Source organism: Bufo gargarizans, chromosome 6, assembly GCF_014858855.1.
Source record: "Bufo gargarizans isolate SCDJY-AF-19 chromosome 6, ASM1485885v1, whole genome shotgun sequence".
NCBI lineage: Eukaryota > Metazoa > Chordata > Amphibia > Anura > Bufonidae > Bufo > Bufo gargarizans.
In genome coordinates this window covers 149211576-149238661 of record NC_058085.1, presented here as the reverse complement: position 1 = coordinate 149238661, position 27086 = coordinate 149211576, and the positions used below count along the sequence as shown (strand labels likewise).

Genomic DNA, 27086 nt, shown 5'->3' with positions numbered 1-27086 from the left:
GCGGACGCCAAAACGACTTTTTTTTTCATGTCCGTGGATCCTCCAAAAATCAAGGAAGACCCACGGACGAAAAAACGGTCACGGATCACGGACCCACGGACCCCGTTTTTGCGGGCCGTGAAAAAAAACTGTCGTGTGCATGAGGCCTTAATAACATAAGGTATTTGTAAGGATACGTCCAGAAACACAGCAAACTTAGAAAGTGCTACCTGTTATCCTTAACCACTTCAGCCCCGCTAGGTGAAACCCCCTTCATGACCAGGCCACTTTTTACACTTCGGCACTACACTCCTTTCACCGTTTATCGCTCGGTCATGCAACTTACCACCCAAATGAATTTTACCTCTTTTTCTTCTCACTAATAGAGCTTTCATTTGGTGGTATTTTATTGCTGCTGACATTTTTACTTTTTTTGTTATTAATCAAAATGTAACGATTTTTTTGCAAAAAAATGACATTTTTCACTTTCAGCTGTGAAATTTTGCAAAAAAAACGACATCCATATATAAATTTTTCGCAAAATTTATAGTTCTACATGTCTTTGATAAAAAAAAAATGTTTGGGCAAAAAAAAAATGGTTTGGGTAAAAGTTATAGCGTTTACAAACTATGGTACAAAAATGTGAATTTCCGCTTTTTGAAACGGCTCTGATTTTCTGAGCACCTGTCATGTTTCCTGAGGTTCTACAATGCCCAAACAGTAGAAAACCCCCACAAATGACCCCATTTCGGAAAGTAGACACCCTAAGGTATTCGCTGATGGGCATAGTGAGTTCATAGAACTTTTTATTTTTTGTCACAAGTTAGCGGAAAATGATGATGATTTTTTCTTTTATTTTTTTTCTTACAAAGTCTCATATTGCACTAACTTGCGACAAAAAATAAAAAATTCTAGGAACTCACCATGCCCCTCACAGAATACCTTGGGGTGTCTTCTTTCCAAAATGGGGTCACTTGTGGGGTAGTTATACTGCCCTGGCAATTTAGGGGCCCAAATGTGTGAGAAGAACTTTGCAATCAAAATGTGTAAAAAATGACCGGTGAAATCCGGAAGGTGCACTTTGGAATATGTGCCCCTTTGCCCACCTTGGCTGCAAAAAAGTGTCACACATCTGGTATCGCCGTACTCAGGAGAAGTTGGGGAATGTGTTTTGGGGTGTCATTTTACATATACCCATGCTGGGTGAGAGAAATATCTTGGCAAAAGACAACTTTTCCCATTTTTTTATACAAAGTTGGCATTTGACCAAGATATTTTTCTCACCCAGCATGGGTATATGTAAAATGACACCCCAAAACACATTCCCCAACTTCTCCTGAGTACGGCGATACCAGATGTGTCACACTTTTTTGCAGCCTAGATGCGCAAAGGTGCCCAAATTCCTTTTAGGAGGGCATTTTTAGACATTTGGATCCCAGACTTCTTCTCACGCTTTAGGGCCCCTAAAAAGCCAGGGCAGTATAAATACCCCACATGTGACCCCACTTTGGAAAGAAGACACCCCAATGTATCCAATGAGAGGCCTGGCAAGTTCCTCAAATTTTTTTTTTTTTTTCGCATAAGTTAGCGGAAATTGATTTTTTTTTTGTTTTTTCTCACAAAGTCTCACTTTCCGCTAACTTAGGACAAAAATTTAAATCTTTCATGGACTCAATATGCCCCTCAGCAAATACCTTGGGGTGTCTTCTTTCCAAAATGGGGTCAGTTGTGGGGTGTTTGTACTGCCCTGGCATTTGAGGGTCTCTGCAATCATTACATGTATGGCCAGCATTAGGAGTTTCTGCTATTCTCCTTATATTGAGCATACAGGTAATGAGATTTTTTTTTCCGTTCAGCCTCTGGGCTGAAAGAAAAAAATGAACGGCACAGATTTCTTCATTCGCATCGATCAATGTGGATGAAAAAATCTCTGCCAAAAAAAAAAATGGAGGGGAAAGGCGTCTGCCAGGACATAGGAGCTCCGCCCAACATCCATACCCACTTAGCTCGTATGCCCTGGCAAACCAGATTTCTCCATTCACATCAATTGATGTGGATGAATAAATCATTGCCGGGATTTTTTTTATATATATATATATATATATATATATATATATATATATATATATACATACATACATACATACATACATACATACATACATACATACATACATACATACAGTTTGCCAAAGCATAGGAACGCCGCCTCCTCCTCAGCTCGTATGCCTCGGCAAACGTATCTGTCACTGCAGAGGAGAAAATCCCGTCTTGCAGCGCCGCATACACTGACTTGCGTGTAATCTGACAGCAGCGCAATGCTTCTGTCAGAATGCACATCGGTGCTGCAGCTAGTCAATCGGTTGGTCCACCTGGAAGGTAAAAAGACAAAAAAAAAAAAGAAAGAAAAAACCAGGCCACAACGCAATAATTTTATTAACTTTGGAACAGAACCTGTAAACTTTAACTTTTGGAACTAAACATTAACCTGTTTGCTTACTGGTGTTTTTTTTGTTTGTTTTTTTGTTTTTTTACCTTTATAGAACAAACCTCTCCTTCCCCATGGGTCAATGTGCAAAGCGCAAATCGCCCAAAGATGTGGCGAAGTACGTTAGGCACTTTGTCCCATGTGAAAGGAGACGTTTGCAGCAGCTGTGAGTGAATGGGCCCTAATAGCCCTGTGTGCCTATCCTGGTGAGATGATCCCTATGCTAGGTGTACCTGTGTGTGGTACTTTCGGAAACACTCCCCTAAGCATAGGGCAGGGTGGTCAGGACAGAAATAGCGGGTGTCACGCCTTATTCCACTCCTGCTACAGACACGACATTTTTTTCGGGATGGCGGTCGGTTTGAGGTACCAGCAACGACACTGGGGAAGTGTCGCTCGTGTAGACGGCTAACTACACTGGTGGATGGGGCCACGGAACCTCCTGGATACAGGAGGTTCGCGATGATCTCTTCCTGAAATTTGAGGAAGGATCCAGTTCTCCCAGCCTTACTGTAGAGAACAAAACTATTGTACAGAGCCAATTGAATCAAATATAGACACCTTCTTATACCAGCGTCTGGTGCGTCGGGAAACTAAATACGGAGCCAACATCTGGTCATTGAAGTCGACCCCTTCCATGTGGAGGTTATAGTCGTGGACTGAGAGGGGCTTTTCAATGACACGGGTTGCTCGCTCAATTTGTATTGTCGTGTCTGCGTGAATGGAGGAGAGCATGTAAACGTCACGCTTGTCTCCATTTCACCGCGAGCAGTTCTTCGTTACACAGTGCGGCCCTCTGCCCCCTTGCAAGACGGGTGCTAACGAGCCGTTGGGGGAAGCCCGCGTGACTAGTTCGCGCGGTTCCACAGGCGCCAATCCGTTCTAGAAACAAATGCCTAAAGAGGGCCACACTTGTGTAGAAATTGTCCACATAAAGATGGTACCCCTTGCCGAATAAGGGTGACACCAAGTCCCAAACTGTCTTCCCACTGCTCCCCAGGTAGTCAGGGCAACCGACCGGCTCCAGGGTCTGATCTTTTCCCTCATAGACCCGAAATTTGTGGGTATAGCCTGTGGCCCTTTCACAGAGCTTATACAATTTGACCCCATACCGGGCGCGCTTGCTTGGGATGTATTGTTTGAAGCCAAGGCGCCTGGTAAAATGTATCAGGGACTCGTCTATGCAGATGTTTTGCTCAGGGGTATACAAATTTCAGGTTGAAATGGTCTATGAGGGGCCGAATTTTGTGGAGCCGGTCAAAAGCAGGGTGGCCCCTGGGACGGGAGGCGGTGTTGTCACTAAAGTGCAGGAAACGCAGGATGGTCTCAAATCGTGTCCTGGACATAGCAGCAGAGAACATGGGCATGTGATGAATCGGGTTCGTGGACCAATATCACCGCAATTCATGCTTTTTTGTCAGGCCCATGTTGAGGAGGAGGCCCAGAAAAGTTTTAAGTTCGGAAACTTGGACTGGTTTCCACCGGAAAGGCTGGGCATAAAAGCTTCCCGGGTTAGCGGTGATAAATTGTGTGGCATACCGGTTTGTCTCTGCCACGACTAAGTCTAAAAGCTCCGCAGTCAAGAACAGCTCAAAAAATCCCAGGGCCGAATCGATCTGAGCTGTCTCAACCCGAACTCCAGACTGGGCGGTGAAAGGGAAAACTACAGGTGCGGCTGAAGTTGGGGACTGCCAATCGGGGTTTGCCAGCACCTCAGGGACTCTAGGGGCTCTATGGGCACGTCTTTGCGGTGGCTGCGACGGGGTCACTACTGCACGTGCCACCGTACCAGCTTCAACTGCCCTTCTGGTGCTCGCTACTAGGTCCAGGAAGGGCTGGGCTGCTGGTGTATGCCTCACCACGTAATCCGACAGCACCAGCCCCACTCTGCTGCTCTTGAAGCGGATCCTGCGGTCTCGCGACACGGGGCCGGGTACGCCTGGTGGTATCAGGGACCTCAGCCTCCTCGTCCGAACTTTGGGTCAGAGAGCCACTGCTTTCTACAGGTTCGTATTCTGACCCGCTGGATTCATCAGATGAGGGTTCCCACTCCTCATCCGACTGGGTCAGAAGCCTGTAGGCCTCTTCAGAAGAATACCCCCTGTTAGACATGTGGGCAACTAAATTTAGGGGTATTCCCTGAGACTACCCAAGAAAAAAAAAGCAAGCCTGTCTTACAAATGGGAGGCTAGCGAAGTACCGGAGGCCGCTGCGGTTGATAAAAAATATCAAAACTGATTTTTTTTATCGCCGCAGTGCGTGTAAAGTGAATGTGCAGCGATCCAAAAAAAAAATTTTTTTTTGTCACTGCAGTGGGGCGGGCATGGGTGTACGCACGTGTGGGCGACCGATCAGGCCTGATCGGGCAAACACTGCGTTTTGGGTGGAGGGAGAACTAAAGTGACACTAGTACTATTATAGATCTGACCGTGATCAGTTTTGATCACTTCCAGATACTATAAAAGTACAAATGCTGATTAGCGATACGCTAATCAGCGAATAACGGACTGCGGTGCGGTGGGCTGGGCGCTAACCGATCCCTAAACTACCTAACCAAGGGGCCTAAACTATACTGAAACCTAACGGTCAATGCCAGTGAAAAAAAAAGTGACAGTTTGCACTTATCACTTTTTTCCTTTCACTAGTGATTGATAGGGGCGATCAAAGGGGTGATCAAAGGGTTAATTGGGGTGATCTGGGGGCTAAGTGTGGTGTAGTGGGTACTCACAGTGATGATGTGCTCCTCTGCTGGAACCAACCGACCAAAAGAAGGAGCAGAGGAGCACAGCAGCCATATAACCCCATCATATTTACTAATATGTGGGGTTAAATGGCTGCTGATTGGATTTTTTAAAAATCAGCAACCTGCCAGCCAATGATCGTGGCCGGCAGGCTGCTGACGAAATACTGTGCTGCGAAAAGCCGGCCCGCGATGCGCATGCGCGGGCCGGCTGTGACGTAATCTCGCGTCTCGCGAGATGACGCGCCGATGCGTCCAGGAGGAACAAATCGACCACCTCCCGGACGCATCGGTGCGTACAGCGGTCGGGAGGTGGTTAAAGGGGTTGTCTCACTTCAGTAAGTGGCATTGATCATGTAGAGGAAGTAAATACAGTACAAGACACTTACTAATGTATTGTTGTTTTCCATATTGCTTCCTTTTTTTCTATCACATTATACAATGCTTGTTTCCATGGTTACAGACCACCCTGCAATCAATCAGTGGTGGTTGTGATTGCACAATATAGGAAAAAGCATCAGCCTCTCTGGTGGCCGAAACCAAAGGAGCGCACATAAGCTAGTGCTTTTTCCTGTAGTGTACAAGCACGACCACCACTGATGGATTGCAGGATGGTCTGTCACCCTGGAAACGAGCAATGTATATTGTGATGGAAAAATGAATCCAGCCAGCAAAGGAAGCAATATGGACAATCATAATACATTAGTAAGTGGCTTGTATTAACTTTCTCTACATGATAAATACCACTTACTGAATTGAGACAACCCCTTAAAGACTCCTTTTTAAAAGGGTTTTCCAGAATTTTTATTTTGCTGACCTATCCTCAGGATAGGTCATCTGTAGTGTTGAGCGAAGTTCAATTTTTTTTTGATTTGCCGCTAAGCTGAATGTCCTTGTGCTTTGTGGTAATGATTCAATTTTCCCTGAAATGACAGTAAAAAAATAAAATAAAATCATACTTGCCTCATCCAAGAGGCCACCGCAGGCATTTTGAAGATCCCGTGTAAAATATTGTGTGCGATGATGTAATCACGCGCCCCACAAGATTTCACGCTGGATCTTCACGCAAGATGCCCGCGGCAGCCTCTTCATGATCAAATGGATGAGGCAAGTACAACTTTATTATTTTTTTTTTTATTGCAAACTCTAAAATACTTTAATATGGATCTCTGATACCGCGATCGGCAATGAACGCGGCATCTGAGGGGTTCGATGGCAGGGGTGTCTCAATCGCAGTTTCCTTTCATTGAACCTGCTATTTAAAAAGAAATGTGCTTCGTGACCAAGTATGCAAATTTTGTGTAAAATGTGACAAAGCAGCTGAATCTAATTTTACAGAACTTCGATCATCTCTAGTCATCAGTATCTGATCGGTGGGGGTCAGACACCTGGGACCCCCATTGAGCAGCTGTTTTGAGAAGGCACCAGTTCTCCTGTGAGCTCCGCTGCCTTCTCGCAGCTTACCAAGCACAGTGCTGTACACAGCCAAGCTGCTCCTAGGCCTCGTGACACAAAGTGTCTGTCTTCACTGGCCTAGGAAAAGCAGATCGGCAGGGGTCTGGGTGTCAGTGACCCCAACCGATTTTTAGATACTGAAAATTAGATATTAAAAACTTGGAAAACACCTTTTGTATGAGTGAGGGATCCTGGTAATCTTTAATTCCCACACATCAGACCTTGGCATCTCCCAGACCTCAAACCAAAGCTCTTTTTAAATTGGATTTTCCATTCAAGTCTGGACCCGTCTTCACATTTCTGATGTAGTTTTTGAAGCCAGAACCAAGTGAGGATCATAAAGGGAGAGTAAATAGAAGCCGATACTTCCTCGTATCTTTTTTTTTTTTTTTTTTTTTTTTTTTTTTTGGTTTGGGCTTAAAAACTGCATGGCCATAAATCACAGGCCATAAATCAAATAAGGCTTTAGGTGACAGGTTGTTCTTGTCCCGATAACAAACCTGGACTTTGACTTGTCAACTTGTAAAGTAAAGAGACGGTACGCCCGTCCGGTTTCATTCTGTCAGGATCTCTGTAAGATAAAACCTCCAGTTGTCTGCAGTTTCAGGAAATTAGGCTTTCATTTTCATGTACTTCAGACTCCCGAAATGCTGGCTTTTTGCACATCTCAGTGTTCTGAACTACAAAGTGTATTAAAAGGTACATTACAAGGGGATCTGAAGCTTTTGGATGGAAATGTTAAGATGTACTCAGTGCACTCATTTTCTTTTCCTCTATGGTAGAGGGATAATCCTTCTATCTTGCCAAATGGGGACCACTGTCTGAAGGAACATGGCATCCAGCTCTTTTTCACCCATACAACTGAGTGGTTCCACCATTAAGGCTTAATGTACACGGCCGTGGCCCGTATTGCGGCCCGCAAACTGCGGGTCCACAATATGCGGGCACAGGCCGCGTGCCTCCATACCGCAAAAAAATTGAACTTGAACTTGTTTATTTTGTTGATCTGAGGCTCCAATCCCGAATTATGATGCATTTTCTTAATATGAGGGCATCACCATTGCGCTTGTTACACCTAAGCTCCACTCATTTCTGTAGCCAGACCCTCCCTTGCTGCTTTGCAACTGCCTGGGCCCTGTCAATCAAAGTAGCGAGGCCCCAAGACATTCACGGCAGATGACCGATCCTTACGAACCCCCACCAATTAGCTGTGTTAGGAAGCTCCATTGCCAAAACCAGAAACCAGCTGATTGGTGGTCCCAAGAGTCGGACCCCTGCAAGTCTGATATTGATGAGCTATCCTTAGGGCTAACTCGCAAGTCAGTGACTGTGAGGAGTGGAGGCTCCACAGAGATGAGGTAATAAAAATGGTAGGTGAGTTTTAGCTCGCAATCAGTGATTTCCATCACTGATTGCGAGATAAAACCAGAATCTGAGACTACACAGAAATAAGGTATAATGAAAAGATTTGCACCTGTTATGATGTTTTTGACCTGCATCTGAGCTTTGGTTCACAATGGAAATCACTGACCAAACATTGACTGTCTGAAAGCAGCCTTATGGCGGATTTTCATGGCCCGATTGACAGGAAGATTATCAGGGCTGAACATTCCCGATAATCTGCCCATCTAAAGGTGCAGCCGATCAACGGATTGTAAATACTGGACATGTTCTATTTTGTCCTTTTTCACAGCCCCCATACAATTCAAGGGGGGGCATTTTTCAGAAAGGCAGCCATGTGAATATAGCCCTAGGATAGGTCATCAGTAAGTCCTGTATACTATGCGGTGCGGCCTTAGCACATCTCACAGATTCTGGGTTTAAGAGCTAAGGAATTTTGGAAGCCAAGTTAACACACTGAAGTTGAACTCTTTTTAGTATTTTATTCTTCAAAACTGCAGTCTGCAGTAATGTTTAGGTAGGTGGTACATATCAAAGATCGCAATGACTCCTGTGCAAGCATCAAAGATGGCTGTTCAGGTCATTTTACTTCCTAAAAAAACATATCAATATGTGTTTAACTTTTCCCTGCCATTCATGAGCGCAGGGCGCAGCGATGCTGCCGGTGCCTGAAATATCCAATAACAAAGCTCCGTGCAGAAAGGAGCTTTGTTATTGGTCGGTTTGGGCGGCTGCCAGATAGGGAGTGCTATTGTGCCCTGCATCAGGGGGCAGCTGGGGGAATAATAGCTGTAATTGATACGGAAAGAGGGATTAGCTCCTGAGCCGTTGGTGTAACAGGAGTGTAGGGGGGAGCGGTGAGCTCTGCCTGGAGACACCTGCGAACATGGTGGCAGTGGAGCTGGATTCTGGAGTGGTGGGTAACTACTGCCAAACGAGGACATCCAGTTTGACGTGCAGTACAAAGTGACAGCACAGTGTGTGATGTATGGATATGTGTAATGTATAAGCAGGGTGTGTGATATGTATGTAGCATGGTGTGTGATGTGTTTCAAGAGATAACAGGTCGGCACGACCTTATTTTGGAGTTGCGGGGCACGTGTCAGTGGATTGGTGTCCAGAGAAACAATGTGACAAGAAGACCGGCACTTCGCAGGATATCAATCAGTGAATTGGATTTATTTGTCACATATTATATCATAGTGACGCGTTTCAGTACCAGTGTGCTTTCTTCAGACTATGTACAAACATCTCACATAGGCTCTTTTAAATAGACAAATGAAATACAGAGGAACTGACATCAGCAAGACTCCTCCCCCTCAGTGACGACTATAGGCAATATAATGAAAAGTATATAGTGGGATATTATCCAATCTGTTTGGTAATCAATTCCGCTAGGGAAATGGAAAATGCATTTATAAACTATATGCTTATACTATATAATTATTACAAATAAAATACAATATATGAAAGGCAGAATACATCAAAGAAAACAAGATACATTGTATTCACGATTGAGGCCCCTGGGTTCCATCGTTTGTAAACGGTGGATCCAGTAGGCCTCTCTCTTTAGTAACAATTTATTTCTGTCAATTTGATACCGCAGTTGTGCAATATTATGTTTTTTTGGGGTGAAAATGAAGGGGTACTGAAAGTAATAAATTACCTTTTCTGAAAGTAGACTTGTGTTTACTCAGTCTGTCCTTTCTCATTGAGGTTTTCTCCCACATATAACAATCCACATGGACACTTGAGAATGTAAATCGCAAATCTACTATCACATGTAAATGTGCCCCTTATTGGAATCTTTTCACCTGAATGTGGGTGGGAAAAACATGAGCCCTTGATGACACTAGAGCGATTTACACAGTTAAGGCAGGGAAATAAACCTGTTCTTGGGGAAGACAAAGTACTTTTACCTAAAATGTGCCAATGTTTATTGACCATAGGCGTCTGAGGACTATTGTCAATAAACATTTGCACATTTTAGCTATATTGGTACCCACAGATAGGTGAATTCCAGAGACCACCCATGATGTGTTATAAACGTGCCGATAACATTAGAGATAAAAATAGTTTGGGCGGATGTGGGTAGTAACAGAACAGAAATAAGACAAAGTACTTTGTCTTCAGCAAGACAAGGTTTATTTCCCTGCCGTAACTGTGTAAATCGCTCTAGTGTCATCAAGGACTCATGTTTTTCCCACCCACATTCGGGTGAAAAGATTCCAATAAGGGGCACATTTATATGTGATAGTAGATTAGTGATTTACATTCTCAAATTGTTACTAAAGAGAGAGGCCTACTGGCTCCACCGTTTAAAAAAGATGGAACCCAGGGGCCTCAATCGTGAATACAATGTATCTTGTTTTCTTTGATGTATTCTGCCTTTTATATATTATATTTTTTTGGCACCCTGCAATTTCATTCTCGGTGGGCCAGAGCCTGGGAGAGGGAGCCTCCTTTCTTTAAATCGCCATTGACTGCAGTATCTAAGAAGTTATACACCCCGGATCAGCTCTTCTGCTAATCCTGGCAATTAGAGCAGGAGCCCGGCTATCATGAGAGAGAGGGAGCTCCTGCTCTTTAGTACATGGGAGACCCATGCAGTGCTTAGACTAGTCTCCATCAAAAGGCGGTGGCCTAGCTCAAGGCTCGTTTTGACCGCTGTAAAAAAAAGGCTCATTGGCGGTCACCGGTTAAGGTCTCATGCACATGGGCGTATGTGATTTTGTGGTCTCCAAATTGTGGATACACAAAACAGTGATCCCGGCTGTGAAAGGCCTATTCTTGTCTGCAAAACTGATCGGCAGGGGTCTCGAGTTTTGGACTCTCTCAGATCAGACACTGATTGCCTATCCAGAAGATAGGTCATACCGTAAGTCAACAATCTCCGAAAACCCTTTTTAAAGCCTCATGAACCATATTCACTTGAATGGGTCTGCAATCCGGGAGATACAGTACAGGGCGGAACAGAGGCACGGAATGGAAGCACTACACCACAAAAAAGTAGTGATTGCACTGCACTGGCCGGGGCGGTACACGTTTGTGTGCATGATCCCTAACTCGGTACACGTTTGTGTGCATGATCCCTAACTCGGTACACGTTTGTGTGCATGAGCCCTAAGTCGGTACTGTATAAAATAAAATCTTGTCTATTGACTGTGCAATGCTATGATCCAGTTTCTTTAAGGCAGAAGTTATAAGCATTTTATCTGCTGCTCTGAACACTCCCAGCTCATGATGGTGGATTAGTGAGCTTTAAGGTCAGCTTATTCTAGTGGTGGCCAAAGATAAGAGCAGAGCTTGAAAGGTCCTCTTATAATACACCCATGTTATACCCTTGCCATCTTATCACTTTCTTTTGTAATGTGAAATCTGCAATGTGCAGTAAAGGAGATTCTTCTTTTTCATTGTGAAGTAAAAGCGCTTGTAAACACTCCATATGTCACACTGTAACACATTCCTGATGGCAATCTAATCTGAGCAAACAGTAATACAGGTACGAGGAAATCAATCACAGTGACCAATATAGTAACATAGTTTATAAGGCTGAAAAAGCCATCTGTCCATCCAGTTCGGCCTGTCGTCCTGCAAGCTGATCCAGAGGAAGGCAAAAAACCTGTGAGGTAGAAGCCAATTTTCCTCATTTTAGGGAGAAAAAAATTCCTTCCCGACTCCAGTCAGGCAATCAGAATAAGGCTACTTTCACACTCGCGTTTTGGCTTTTCCTTTGTGAGATCCGTTCAGGGCTCTCACAAGCGGTCCAAAACGGATCAGTTTTCCCCTAATGCATTCTGAATGGAAAAGGATCCGCTCAGATTGCATCAGTTTGCATGAGTTCAGTCTCCATTCCGCTTTGAAGATGGACACCAAAACGTTGCTTGCAGCGTTTTGGTGTCTGTCTGATAAAACTGAGCCAAGCGGATCCGTCCTGACACACAATGTAAGTCAGTGGGGACGGATCTGTTTTCACTGACACAATCTGGCACAATAGAAAACTGATCCGTCCCCCATTGACTTTCAATGGTGTTCAAGACGGGTCCGTCTTGGCTATGTTACAGATAATGCAAACGGATCAGTTCTGAACGGATGCAGACGGTTGTATTATCTGAATGGATCTGCACAACGTGAGTGTAAAAGTAGCCTAACTCCCTGGATCAACGACCCCTCTAGTAGCTATAGCCTATAATATTACACTCCAGAAATACATCCAGGCCCCTCTTGAATTCCTCTTGAATTGTACTCACCCTCACCACCTCCTCAGGCAGAGAGTTCTGTAGTCTCACTGCTCTTACCGTAAAGAATCCTCTTCTATGTTTGTGTACAAATCTTCTTTCCTCCAGACACAGAGGATGTCCCCTCGTCACAGTCCTGGGAATGAATAGATGATGGGATAGATCTCTGTACTGACCCCTTATACATTTATACATATTAATTAGATCTCCTCTCAGTCCTCTTTTTTTTTTTTTTTCTTCTAAAGTCAATAACACTAATGTTGATAATCTTACTGTACTGTAGTCCCCCATTCCAGTTATTACTTTAGTTGCCCTCCTCTGGACCCTCTCCAGCTCTGCTATGTCTGCCTTGTTCACAGGAGCCCAGAACTGTACACAGTACTCCATGTGTGGTCTGACTAGTGATTTGTAAAGTGGGTAGGACTATGTTCTCATCACGGGCATCTATGCCCCTTTTGATGCAACCCATTATCTTATTGGCCTTGGCAGCAGCTGCCTGACACTGGTTTTTGCAGCTTAGTTTGCTGTTCACTAAAATTCCTATGTCCTTTTGCATGTCAGTGTTACCCAGTGTTTTACCATTTAGTATGTACGGGTGACTTGCATTATTCCTTCCCATGTGCATAACCTTACATTTGTCAGTGTTAAACCTCATCTGCCACTTATCTGCCCAATCCTCCAATCTATCCAGATCGCTCTGTAGCAGTATACTGTCATCTTCCATGTCAATTACTTTGCACAGTTTAGTGTCATCTGCAAAAATTTATATTTTACTGTGCAAGCCTTCTACAAGATCACTAATAAATATATTGAAGAGAATAGGGCCCAATACTGACCCCTGAGGTACCCCACTAGTGACAGTGACCCAATCTGAGTATTTACCATTAATAACCACCCTCTGTTTTCTATCATTGAGCCAGTTACTTACCCACATACAGACGTTTTCTCCCAGTCCAAGCATTCTCATTTTATATACTAACCCTTTATGTGGTACAGTGTCAAATGCTTAGGAGAAGTCCAGATATACGACATCCATTGATTCGCTGCTGTCAAGTCTAGAACTTACCTCCTCATAGAAACTGATTAAATTAGTTTGACATGACCATCAAAGCTTATCTTGTTACCATTTGGTGGTCCAGTAATAACTGACGCATGGTTTTGCACAACCCCTTAACGTTCTTTTTGTGACAATGACACGCCAGAAGTTTTGACTGGTGGGGTCCGGATTACTGAAGTGAAGGGCAGGAGGGATCCTCTCCGCACTGAAAGTCTGGCTATGATCGGCTCTCCTTGGAGAGATGGGGTTAGCAGTGTATGGACTCTACACCGAGCAGAGCTGCTCACAGCAGAAGAAGCCCCTTGATCCCCACTGATCAAACATCTGAAATGTCTCTGATGTGTCAGAGGTTTTGTGAAATGACAGGCTATGTAACTAACTTCACATCACATTTGCAAGGATGTACGTGGTATATTTGTCCATGGGACTTCATTAGTGGGGAGGTCATAAGAATGTCCTTTTGGCCACCATCTGTTAGTATATGTCACAGTACTGCAAAAAAAAAAAAAGCATTGACTACGCTATTCCATGCCACGGTATCCAGTAAAAAAAATTAAATTAAATGTTTACATGTGACATCCATCTTCTTACAGGTCCCTATGGGTGACAGATGCCATAGATGGCATCTATCAAAAGCATCCGGTTAATGTATAAAACAAAAACACTGCTCACTTGGGATATATAATAACGAGAATGAAAATTTAACCAAGGATTCTCACTTTTCTGGTGCCAACAGAAAGGAAAAAGGTCAATATACTGATTAAAAATAATGAGTTCCTCTAGGGATATATTATATATTAATCAGGAATATTTGATAGAATACAAAATAAAAATAATACAAATATGTAAATATAAAATATGTGCACATATATGATATTGGCCCAGTAGCTAATATAAATTGATCCATAGTGTATATGCAAGGTATTATGGTTATTACTAAACAAGAATCCAATATAAAAATTATCCCCTAAAAAATATGGAGGTTATAATGGATCTTTAGATACTGAACTATCACTGACTTACTAATTGGAGTAACAGCGACTTGCGTATTCTGTACGATCATTGGATATTATGGGGGTCATTTATTATACTGAAATACACCTATATTAGTCTAACCGTTGCGCCACTATCTGCGACTTTGCCCTGCACACAGCAAGTCTAAAATTGTCAGTGTGGTGTGGGCGGCGAAGGGGTCGGGCCGTAGAAAAGGGTCTAAATGTAAGACAGCTAGGAAGTAGTCTTACATTTAGAAGCGGCAGTGGATCGCCAAAGTAATTAAGAGGCCGGCACATCTTAATAACTACCGCCAGCTGCAGGACTTTATTAGGACCAGGATCTAAAACGCCGGTCTTAATAACTGCACCCCTATATCTAAAGAACCATACTTGCACCTCTTCAGCAGATGTTCTCCTTCAGTTCATCCAGGGGATGTGGATTGTTAGCAGACATTTTCTGGTTTAAATTTCCCGACAGATAAAAATCACATGTGGTTAAGTCTTGGCAAACGTGGTAGCCATAACCCCTTCGTTCCTCCGTAAACAGTTCATTAATCCGTACCCGTGAGTTCTGTGAGGTGCGACATGTTGCCTCATCTTGTTGGAAAAAGCAGGACATTTTTTTTCTTCTGATGTTTGGTTGTAAAAAGATGTCCAGGTAAATTGCCGTATTCACAGTTGAGTTGAATAAAATTGGGCCCACAATTCATGTTCTGCCAATTTTCTGGTCATGAAAGTGGTGTTTCGTGAGTCGAATGGGGATTTTCAGCTTCGTCCGTCATGAAGTACAGCAAAGGGTGCAAATGTCAACAATCCTAGTCAGCACTAAGTCCAGTAATTTACCAGTTTATGGACAACTAAGACAGATTTACTATTAGGCAGTTTGATTTGGAGATATTGGAGCAGCCTGTATAGTATATCCCCAGAGGAACTCACCATTTTTAATCGGTTAACATATACGTTGGGAGCTTTTTCCAGTAAATACATTAAATGGTGGTCATAAACATGATGTGAACAGAGCCTTACACTTTAAGAGAAAACATAAAGCCTAAATCTCTCATAAAAACTCAAATTTACCAATTGTGACCATAGCACCACACCCATGAATGTGTCTGGTTTTGCAACTCTACTCCATTGAATTGAACAGGGCTGGGCTGCAGTACCACACACAACTGAAAGAATGAAGACATGGTTTTGTCTCCTGTGTAACACCTTTTAAATGTGTTTTCTAACTTCCCACTGATCAGTATCATCGTTGTACAGTGGCTGTGCTTGTTATCGCTACTCTGCCCCATTCATTTGAACGGGACTGAAAGGCGCCTAAGCCACGTGATTGATGAACGTAAAGTCACTGGCCTAGGGAAAACTGTCTTCTCACTGCTAATCGTTAGTCTGGGGAGTCAGAACCCCACTGATCAGAAACTGATGACGACCTTTTCAGAGGATAAAAAAGCTGGAGAACCCCTTTAAGTATCTTAGAAGCAGTGGTATAGCTATCAGGGAAGCAGCTGCTTTGGGGCCCGAGCTCAGAAGGGGCCTGGGAGCAGTCACAGTACTTCATCACCTGGGCCCCAAGGGGTCAGAGCAGCTGCCTTCTCCTGCACCAGGTCCAGAGTCCTGCACTTGCACCTCTGTCACTGACTTGACATCAGTGATATTGCTCCACCTTTCCCCTCCTCAGTTCTCATGATGGACAGTGACCGGTCCGATGTGGGCAGAGCCCATACAAAAATTTGCTGTGGGGCCCAGTCAGTTCTAGCTACGCCTCTGGTTGGAAGATTAGACTGTTGTCTTAGACAGCAAGTGATGTTAAATGATTGACCACGTCAGGCAGGAAGACCACATTTGGAGCAGAAGAGGGCATCACACAAGAAAATGATGGCCACAACGTGCCATGGAACATTGTGGTTATCTGTTACATATGACTATAGCTACTTTATCACTGAACTTGGGTTTTAAAGAGGACCATTCAGCTCTTAAATTTTTTGTTTTTGTACGTAAATTATGAATGATCTTCTCTTGCAACTCTGTGCTATTTTATTCCTCTGATCTTCCTGGAAATGTCTGGGTGCTGCCATACCAGTCCAGAGATGGTAGGTCACCATAGACTCAATTTCCAAGCTAATCAGATTGTTTAGGGACACACCCTATTGACACTGTACATTTACAGTGTCCTTCTTAGGACATCATCAAATGTCAGTAGTAGTCAAATAGCATAGTAATATAATCTTGAGGCAAATGACGCACCCGGACTGTAATACTTGACTCTTCTGACTCCAGAAGCTGACATGCGACTCTGACCGCCGATGTTGATATGACTCTAATTAGCATCAGAAGGTCAGCATTCAATGTCGATGGTTGGCGTCGGATGTCAGGTGTTATCCTCGAGCTTCCAAGTCATGGACTACAGTAGGTTGTAGTGGGTTTTGCCATGATTGATGTCAGACCTCATATAGTACATGACCATCTCTTTCTACTGAAGATGGAAACGTCCCTGTACCTCACATGGAACCAGAGATCTCCCCATTCATTACTCTCGTTGTTCTGCTCGATTTTTCAGGCTGGCAGTTAAGGGGCTGTGTCCTTTCTCCCTATCAAAGCTCAGGGGGCATGTCCTTTCTGTTGCAGCTCTTTCACTGTCACAGCTTCTAACAGCAGATATGGCTGGTGACCATTCAAGATTTAAACTGAGGGCATGTGACCAACTCGGTCAGGTAGTGGGGGGAAAATAAAGAAAAGAGCAAACAGCAGGTGGCGCTATACAGATGCATTTTAGTGAATAACTCAGTGGCTATGCTTAATTTTTAATTACATTTATTTGTAAAAATATTCAGATCCAGGTGCTGGTTTTTCAAAGGCGAAATGAGACTAAGCCCCAACCACCAGGTGGCCGGAAAACAGAGGGGCAGGCCGGCGGCCCACTGTTTCAGCAGCTCCAGTGCATGGGAACTACAGAAAGTGTAGCACAGCAAGCTATGCTGTTTCGGAGTTTGGGAAAGAGTTTTTTTGATCCATTTTTATTTATTTTTTTATTCCATCACATTCCTATGCCGCTCTGAACATATTCTCCCCGCTTACCGCCAATTTAGGTTTAGAATTTTTCAAGTATTTCCAGCTGTGCATCTTGCAGTAATGTCATTTCCAATATGAATAAAGATATCTTATAACCCTTTTTCTTTTTTTTCTAATCTCAGTGAAAATTTGAGTAGAATTGAATATAATTGACTTCATGCTTTATTTTTCTTCCAGCAACAGTTAGAGTTAAATCCGTTTTTCAAGGTCTTGCAGCACTTTCTGCTAGGCAGTGATGGGATTTCAGAGACGTGTTCACCTGGAGATCGCCCTGGGTAGCCGTCACTGCAATGTGCTATAAACTGGTTAGAATAAACCCATCTGCTGTCTCTAAGCTATACAAATTGAGGGATTTCTTGACTTCATACAGCTTTTCCTGCGGAGCAAGCGTGAAATCGAACTAATACATAGTATTAAAGAAAAAATATAACCTGCAGACGGTTCTCCATCATAGATGACTCTGTCCAAGGAACTTGAGTAAGGACCAAAAAAAGCTGCGAAGACTGACTGCTAATACCTGCCCTACATCCGTTATAATAAAGATAGCGTTCCATTCTTCATACTAAACAGCGCCTGCCTGTGTGCACTTGTCCCTATCTTTTCGCTGCTGCCATGCCTTCCATAGCGTGGCAAACATCTTAAAGGGACAGGTATTGGTATGCACCTGTCCCTTTGTGATTGAAGCATCCTCTGATCTGCCGCACCTTGGTTCCTGTTCGTTTGTGAAGATGGCATGATTCTGGGCTTTAGATTTGACTAATTGCTACCTTGGTACCTCATCGTGAAATGCCATCTGCAGTCTCTCACCATCTCCTATGGAGGCCACTCAGGGAAAGCATCGTGGTCCTATCCTGCACAAAGACCATACCCGTGTTACTCGTATTTGTGCAATGTATAAGGCCTCATGCACACGACCGTTGTTTCATTCAGTGTCCGTTGTTCCGTTTTTCGTGATTTTCTGCGGACCCATTGACTTTCAATGAGTCAGTTGAAAACTCGGCTAATGCACCGTTTGCCATCCGAGTCTGTGATCCGTGGTTCCATTCCGTCAAAAAAATATAACCTGTCCTATTTTTTTCACGGAAAACGGTTCGCAGACCCATTCAAGTCAATGGGTCGGTGAAAAAACGTGGAGGCACACAAGATTGTCATGCGCGTCAGTTTTTTTCCTATCATTTGCAAGGCAAACTTGACTTAGACTTTTTTTTTACTTTCCGTCATGTCTGGTAATCCTCCAAAAATAAAGGAAGACACACGGAAACGGATCACGGAACAACGGAACCCCATTTTGCGGAACGGAACACAGCAACGGTCGTGTGCATGAGGCCTAATACTGTGAGTGACGCATCTTAAATGGTACCTTTATGATACAATTCCTTTGGAATTTCAGTAACGAATTTTAAATGGGTCCAGCGCCTTGGAATTTACAATAAAACATAACTTATTTGCATGATTAAAAGAACTCCAAGGTGGCACGTTTTAAGTGTCATGGGCTTGATGAAGCCTAATCTGCTCGAAACGCGCCACCCAGAGGACACCATGGAGTTCTTTTAATCATGTAAATGTAAGTTACATTTTATTGCAATTTCCAAGGCACTTGATTCATTGAAAATTTGTTACTGCAGTCTCTCAGGACCCCAGATTGGGGGATTCATCCGTGCTGTCTTTTCCTTCACATTACGGGAGTGTCTGGATTACGCAAATTCAGGTGAAGCTGTGCAAAACTCTTTTTATTTTTATTTCCTTTTGAAGGAACTACAAATTTCCTGAATACGCATTTAAAAGAAGTGGTTGCAGAGATTAATGTTGTAAGTATTAGCTCAGTTTAGCAGCTGCCAATTTATGGTCTCAAGCTTATTTTCTTCTGGCCTTTCTTCTATGGTTGAAGGAATCAATTACGGACGTGCACCCATAAAAGCCATTTAGTGGATAAGTGCTGTGGCCGTACTCTGGTCTGTTATGGACATGGTCACATGCACCACTGCAGACAATGATTGGCTAAGGCTTTAGTGGTGACTTGTCGCTTGGGGATACGCTGTCCGTACCCAACCAGAAGAAAACAAGCCTGTGACTCAAGGTTGGGCTAGCAGGAGCCAGCATGCAGGAACAGAGCAATAGGCCTTGGGTAAGTATGAATCTTTCAATAAGTGATGCAGCCACTTTTCACTTTTTTGTGGGCCGCTAAATCACCAGCATGCCATTACACAGCTGGAGTTTAGACTGCTATGAAACTGGTCCGTTCCAGGATTACCTAGCAAAAGAAGTTGCGGTAATATTTACTGGAGATGATGGTACTCCTCTCCAGAGAGTATGGGCAGATGCACATCTCGCTTCACTACTTATGTTCCTGATGCCACTGGAGAGGAGTCCAGGACTCGTCTCCAATAAATTCTAACTTCTTTTTCTATGAAATCCTGTAGTAGCCTTGGAGTTGCTAAAAAGCTAAAGCCCAGGCAATTTCCCCCCTCGAGAACATAGTGAGATGAGAGAGAGGGATTCCGATCGCCCTGCTACTCTAAACAGTGTCTGGGCTGGTGCGGCTCTGGGCGTCCTATGTCCCCCTGTGCAGCCTCTCGCTCGCGCTCTCTCTCCGGCGCCGCTCTCCCTTCTCCCCTCTATTCCAGCTCCAATATGGAAAGCGTGTAAACCTGCACTGGATTCCGGGTTTGGCGCAGCTGCGGCTGTCGTGCGGCTCGTCCGCTATGCGCTGTGATGTGCACGGTGCGCCTGGTCGGCCGACTTTGCGCCTCCGGTGCTGCGGCTGCGCCGGGTTTTCTGGCTGTCAGCTCGCACCCCTCTTCTCACTGGGGGGGGTCTCTTCCTCCTGCAGCCGGCCAGGTTAGTTGTAAACAAGTTCTCCACATGCTTGGGCCTCTCCCTGCCATTGGCAGCCGCGCTCAGCCAGACTCAAACGCCCACACAGGCGGAAAATAAACGTGTGCGCCTCTGTGTGCTCAGAGCAGCCGCTCACTTCCCCTGCCGCATGTAGCAGGGCTGAGGGTGCTGCACGGGTGGAAGAGGTTCTGCGGCAGCTGCTCACTGAGTGTGCTGCTGCAGAACCTCAGCCAGGACAAGATGTTCTGCAGCAGCTCCCTGTGCAGACTGGTTGCTTGCATTAAACCTGCAAATAACATCTGCCAGTGTAATGGACAGCACAGCCTGACAAGATGTTCTTCAGCAGCATCATCGGTGCACTCCAAGGCTTCAGCTGCTGCAGAACCTCAACCAGGCAAGATGTTCTGCAGCAGCACAGACTGGAAGTGCCCCTCCTGAGACAGGCTCTGGATCCGCCATTGGCCCAGCTGCATAACAGCATGCTGGTAGTTTAGCAGCCCGAAAGCAAGCTGCAGGTTCCCTTTAAACTCCTCCAGAACATTTTGTAGTGCTTTATCTTTTATGTTTTGTCCTTCTGACACAAGGCATAGGCTGAAAGGTTCCAGCCATTTTGTTCCATGTGTCTGCACTTCTGGAAAACATTCTTAAGAAACTCTTGAGACATGATGACAGATGAAGGCAATTATCTTGATGGTTTGATGCGTTCCAAGGATAGAGGTGCAGGAATGTGATTAGCTGTAAGGTTTTTCTTCAGACCTGTTCACAAATCTGATTCTCTGTGGTAAGGACCAAACGTGAATGCAATAAGAGAACTGCAGGAAATATTGAAAAGTAAGAGTTACACAGTATTTCTTTTTAATTTTTAATCTGAAACAAATATTAGCCTGGATAAAATGCAGTGGATTACAAGTATACAATGGATGTTTCTATCTAGGAGGTACATGTGTAACAGGTAGTAATGGAAGAATCCGTTTTTGTTCCCTCCAGGTACTGAACAGAACATGGTCCATGTGTCGTGATGGGTCTCCTGATTTTTCTTTTTTCTTTTTTTTGCAGGGCATATTCAACATGATTGTGGAAGTGCCACGATGGACTAATGCAAAGATGGAGGTTAGTTAAAATGTATATTAACATACTGTATACTCTATGGAAAAACTACAAACTACATTCCATCTCCACTTTCCCCTCGTACTGTGTAGACTCCATTTTACATGGTTGGTCCTTACCCACTGAAAACCTAAATAGAATCTTGTCATTGTGTTCAGGATCATTCCGTTTGACACCAACACACCACCCGAGCATTGGTGACCAATGTTCAGCATACCCCAGTCCAAGATACCAGTACATGTAAAGGCAGGACAAAGAACTGTTTGTGGCCAAGGTGATGCTTTAAGAACATGGCGCTTTCTAACATGATAGATGTTGGGCGGACAGAAATTCAGCTAGTTGTCCCCTAGTGTTGACATTTTTAAAAGGAACGCTGATAAATCATTCAGGCAGAACATTGCTTTAAAAAAAAAAACGCACAAATTGCACCCCAACGTCCCTATGGTGCTCTTCCACCTACCCGCCTCTGAGGACATATACTGTACAGTATTTCTATGTTTCTCAGAGTGGAACTGGTCAGAAAAAATTGTCAAAGGAATTGTCTCGTGGAGATAACTCCAATCTACATGGCCTGTTAGTATGTAGGATGATATCTATATGCCATCTTCTGTGTCTCAATGGAGGGTTTTTGGTTACCTTAATTCCGCTATACTATATCCTAACTGGTGATGCTGTTTAAAGATGACCATATACATTAGATTGCTGACAGTTGTACAAATCAGGAGGATCAGTCAACATAACCCTAATGCATCATTATTATTGTATGTATATAGTACCAAAATATTCAGCAGTGCGGTACAAAAATCATTCACCTGCAGGGGTGCACCTAGCCTTTCTGCAGGCGAAACCTGAAACTCTGCCCCCCCCCCTTCCTAATGCAAATTTCTTAACCTAACCCCTTCCTTTCAGCCCATGGTCCTTCGGCTGCCCTCCTCTTGCCCCCACCTGGTGCTGCCTGAGGCGATCACCTCACCTGGCCTCATTGGTGGTACACCCCTATTCCCATTGGGGCACACAATCAGTATGTTTTTAGAGCATGGGAGGTAACCAGAGTATCTAGAGGAAGCCCATGTGGGGTAGAACATACAAACTCCACTTATACTGACCGTGTATGGCAAGGGTATGATAACTACAGTGTAGTACATCTGAGGACTGCTAATAGTATCGGCGCAGGCTATAATCATGACCCAAATACTTTTGGTATTTGCATGTAATCTACTGTCTGTGGCCCAGCAAGGACATTCAATTTGCTTGTGGGTCCCACATAAGTTGGCTGGATCTGCCAAGAAATACGCCATGTTCATGGCTAGCTTTAATGCCAAAAACAGTTTCAAGTATGTAACGATATAATCTTGAATAATGGATAAAGACTTTATCATTTTCCTTTTTTCCACCATACACATTTCCATCATCTAAAGCAGTTCTGCCAGTAATTGCAAAAGGAACCCACAGCATGAAGCTAAAGGAACCTTTTAATTGTACGCTCTTCCCAACATCTTTTAAAGGGAACCTGTCAGCAGAGTGGCGGTTATTAAACTACCAGCATGTTGCTGTAGGCCTGCCTTTCGTAGACTTGTACCTGTTGAAATCATCAGTATGCAGGAGATAAAGAAGTAACAGCAGGGCTGCATGTTGCTCTGCACTAGTCATTTGGCCGGTGCTGCAGTCACGGTTATAATCAATCATTCTTGCTTGGCATAGATAACGCTGACGTCGCACCCGGAGACCCTGATTACCACCGAGACTAGTCCTGGCTGCAGCACCAGTGAGATCACAAGTGGAGAGCAGGGTTGCCAACCTAATTATTATATTAATTTTTTTTGTGTGGAAAATTTTATTAAAAAAACATGGACAGTCAACATTTTTTACGGACAAATTGGAAAAATATAATGAACTATAAAGATTCTAAGTAATACATGTCTATAGCTCAGATACTAATACTGAACACATTACAAGCAATTACTGTGAAGTCTAAAATGCTGAGATTTACAATCAAACGGACCTGCTCAAGGACCACCAACCTCCAAATTAAATTGCGGACACCTATTTTTTTTTCACGGACACTGGAGAAAAGTCCCCTATTTTTATGGACTGTCCAGGACGGTTGGCAACCCTGGTAGAGAGCAACATGCAGTACTATTATTACTGTTTTTCTCTCCTGCATACCGACACTGGCAATTTCAACAAAGACAAGTCTATAATGGTAGTTTACTCCCTACACTAGCATTCTGGTGGTTTAGTAACCACCATTCTGCTGACAGGTTCCCTTTAAAATATACAGCGGTTATGGTGAGCGGTGATTCTCAGTCTTTAATAGGCACAAAGTTAAAAATGGATGAGTCATGTCATACATACTGTATATGCACATTAAGTTTGGAAAGTGAAGAAATAATGACCTAGTTTATTGCGGGGAATGAATAAAGCCAATTGTACGGTCTGCATCCATCCATTCAATCTATAATGTCCTCTGGCTGGTCCAGAACTGATGGATCGTGTTACAGTAGCTATAACAACAGCCTCACAATGCTGCTTCAATGTCTGTTTATCCTTGACACCATAAGATGGATTATCTTGATCCCAAGGGTTTTTCCTTGCTTGTTTATATTGGATCTTATGAAAACGAATGTGAGAAAAAGGAAACAGACCATGACTTGAGTTGCTTGATGTGCGGGGGTTTTCGGCTAACTTGTGTTGAAGCTATGATGTTGTTCATGCCACACTGATCACATTTTAAAGCTTATTTTTAAAGACTGGAACTCTTTCTGGGCTTCCAGTAACTAACTGTTCTTGCTTTTGTTTCCAGATTGCCACAAAAGACCCATTGAATCCCATCAAACAAGATGTGAAGAAAGGCAAGCTGCGTTACGTGGCCAACGTGTTCCCTCACAAGGGTTATATATGGAATTATGGAGCCATCCCACAGGTAATAATAAGCATTTAAAGCCACAAACGCGGGATACATTTGAACACTGTCTGTGTTCCCAAGTAATAATTACGATGCCAAGCACTGTGTGGCAGCTTTATATAACATCTTGTAAAATCGGTTCAGAGTGTAGAGTTTGTGCCAGAGGATTCCCAGCGCTAGCATATAATCAGAAAACTGCAATTTTTTATGATATTACAGTGGTTTTGTTGCCGTCAGTGATTTTCCCTCTTCAGCTACTATTCTCGGGCTGTTCCTCTACTTCTGGACAGCTCACTTATTTGCCTAGTATCTTTAAGCCTACCATTACACTAAAGACAGGGATCCTCTATTCAGCCTCTAAGGCCTATGGTAAGATTTAGAAATTGTCCTCTTGCTAACAAATGCTAAATTTGCAAGAGGTATTATAACAAATTCATATAAACTGGGTACAGTAATGTCTAAAAATGTACATCATTTTTACATCTAGAAGGTAGCGGATCCTCATGTAACTGTTATAAATGGGAGCTCTGTTCTGACTACAAACTGCAGTGAATACATAAAAACGGCTCAAAAAATTCCATAGCTCTTACAGGGAACATAGGGTGTAATGTTGTAAGAGCCAAGAATCCTATTTAGATAATGGATCATGTGCAATGAGGAGTGGGCCATTGTATCCAACCGGGTGTAAAATGGATTAAAAAAAAACTTGTTTTAGTATAAAATAAACTGCATCAAGGGAAGAAAATGGCAGGTAACTTATCTTACATGGCATCTATCTATATACAGTCAGGTCCATAAATATTGGGACATCGACACAATTGTAAAATTTTTGGCTCTATACACCACCACAATAGATTTAAAACTAACAAGATGTGCAGACTGTCAGCTTTAATTTGAGGGTATTTACATCCAAATCAGGTGAACGGTGTAGGAATTACAACAGTTTGCATATGAGCCTCCCACTTGTTAAGAACAGAATAATAATCATAAATCAAACTTTCACTTTTTAATACTTGGTTGCAAATCCTTTGGAGTCCATTACAGCCTGAAGTCTGGAACGCATAGACATCACCAGACTCTGGGCTTCATCCTTGTTGATGCTCTGCCAGGCCTCTACTGCAACTGTCTTCAGTTCCTGTTTGTTCTTGGGGCATTTTCCCTTCAGTTTTGTCTTCAGCAGGTGAAATGCATGCTTAATCGGATTCAGGTCAGGTGATTGACTTGGACATTGCATAACATTCCACTTTTGTTCCCTTTAAAAAAAACTCTTTGGTTGCTTTTGCAGTATGCTTTGGGTCATTGTCTATCTGCACTGTGAAGCGCCGTCCAATGAGTTCTGAAGCATTTGGCTGAATATGAGTAGATAATATTGCCGGAAACACTTCAGAATTTATCCTGCTGCTTTTGTCAGCAGTCACATCATCAATAAATACAAGAGAACCAGTTCCATTGGCAGCCATACATGCCCACGCCATGACACTACCACCACCATGCTTCACTGATGAGGTGGTATGCTTAGAATCATGAGAAGTTTCTTTCCTTCTCCATACTCTTCTCTTCCCATCACTTTGGTACAAGTTGATCTTGGTCTCATCTGTCCATAGGATGTTGTTCCAGAACTGTGAAGGCTTTTTTTAAATGTCGTTTGGCAAACTCTAATCTGGCCTTCCTATTTTTGAGGCTCACTAATGGTTTACATCTTGTGGTGAACCCTCTGTATTCACTCTGGTGAAGTCTTCTCTTGATTGTTGACTTTGACACACATACACCTACCTCCTGGAGAGTGTTCTTGATCTGGCCAACTGTTGTGAAGGGTATTTTCTTCACCACTGAAAGAATTCTTCGTCATCCACCACAGTTGTTTTTTCCGTGGTCTCCTGGGTCTTTTGGTGTTGCTGAGTTCACCCGTGCGTTCCTTCTTTTTAACCATGTTCCAAACAGTTGTTTTGGCCACGCCTAATGTTTTTGCTATCTCTCTGATGGGTTTGTTTTTTTTTTTTTTTTTTTTTTCAGCCTAATGATGGCTTGCTTCACTGATAGGGACAGCTCTTTGGATCTCATCTTGAGAGTTGACAGCAACAGATTCCAAATGCAAATGGCACACTTGAAATGAACTCTGGACCTTTTATCTACTCATTGTAATTGGGATAATGAGGGAATAACACACACCTGGCCATGGAACAGCTGAGAAGCCAATTGTCCCATTATTTTTGGTTCCTTAACATGTGGGAGGCACATATGCAAACTGTTGTAATTCCTACACCGTTCACCTGATTTGGATGTAAATACCCTCAAAATAAAGCTGACAGTCTGCAGTTAAAGCCCATCTTGTTTGTTTCATTTCAAATCTATTGTAGTGATGTATAGAGCCAAAAATGTTAGAATTGTGTCGATGTCCCAATATTTATGGACCTGACTGTGTGTGTGTGGAGAGAGGCAGTGAGGGCAGCAGCAGTTAGTGTGGAGCATGTATCTTACGTTAAAGGGGTTATCTCTTGACTAATGAAAAAAATGAAAATCAGACCTCATATAGTACATGACAATCTCTTTCTTGCAAAGCTAGAACCATCTATGTACCTCACATGGATCCTGAGATTTCCCCATTCTTTGTTCTGTTAGATTTATATCAAGCTGAAAGCTCAAGGGGAGTGTCTTTTATGCTACAGCCAAGGGGGCGTGCCCTTGCCCTCCCTATCACAGCTCAGGGAACAGTTGAAGGATGAAACTTAGCATGTGCGGCCCAGTGGCATTAGAAGAATTTTGATATCTCTGACTTTTTAGTCTAACCAGACTGTCTGTCTGTTACTCCGTAAT

At 43.4% G+C, this 27086-nt stretch overlaps 1 protein-coding gene across 1 annotated transcript in view; it reads left to right on the top strand.

Moving 5' to 3' along the window:
• PPA1 (inorganic pyrophosphatase 1) overlaps nt 1–27086 on the top strand; it is a 111358-nt gene that overhangs the window by 45585 nt on the left and 38687 nt on the right. Inside the window, exons 3-4 of the mRNA XM_044297448.1 lie at nt 21317–21370; nt 24171–24290. Of these exons, the coding sequence (XP_044153383.1) occupies nt 21317–21370; nt 24171–24290 (174 nt within the window). The remainder of the gene's footprint in view (nt 1–21316; nt 21371–24170; nt 24291–27086) is intronic.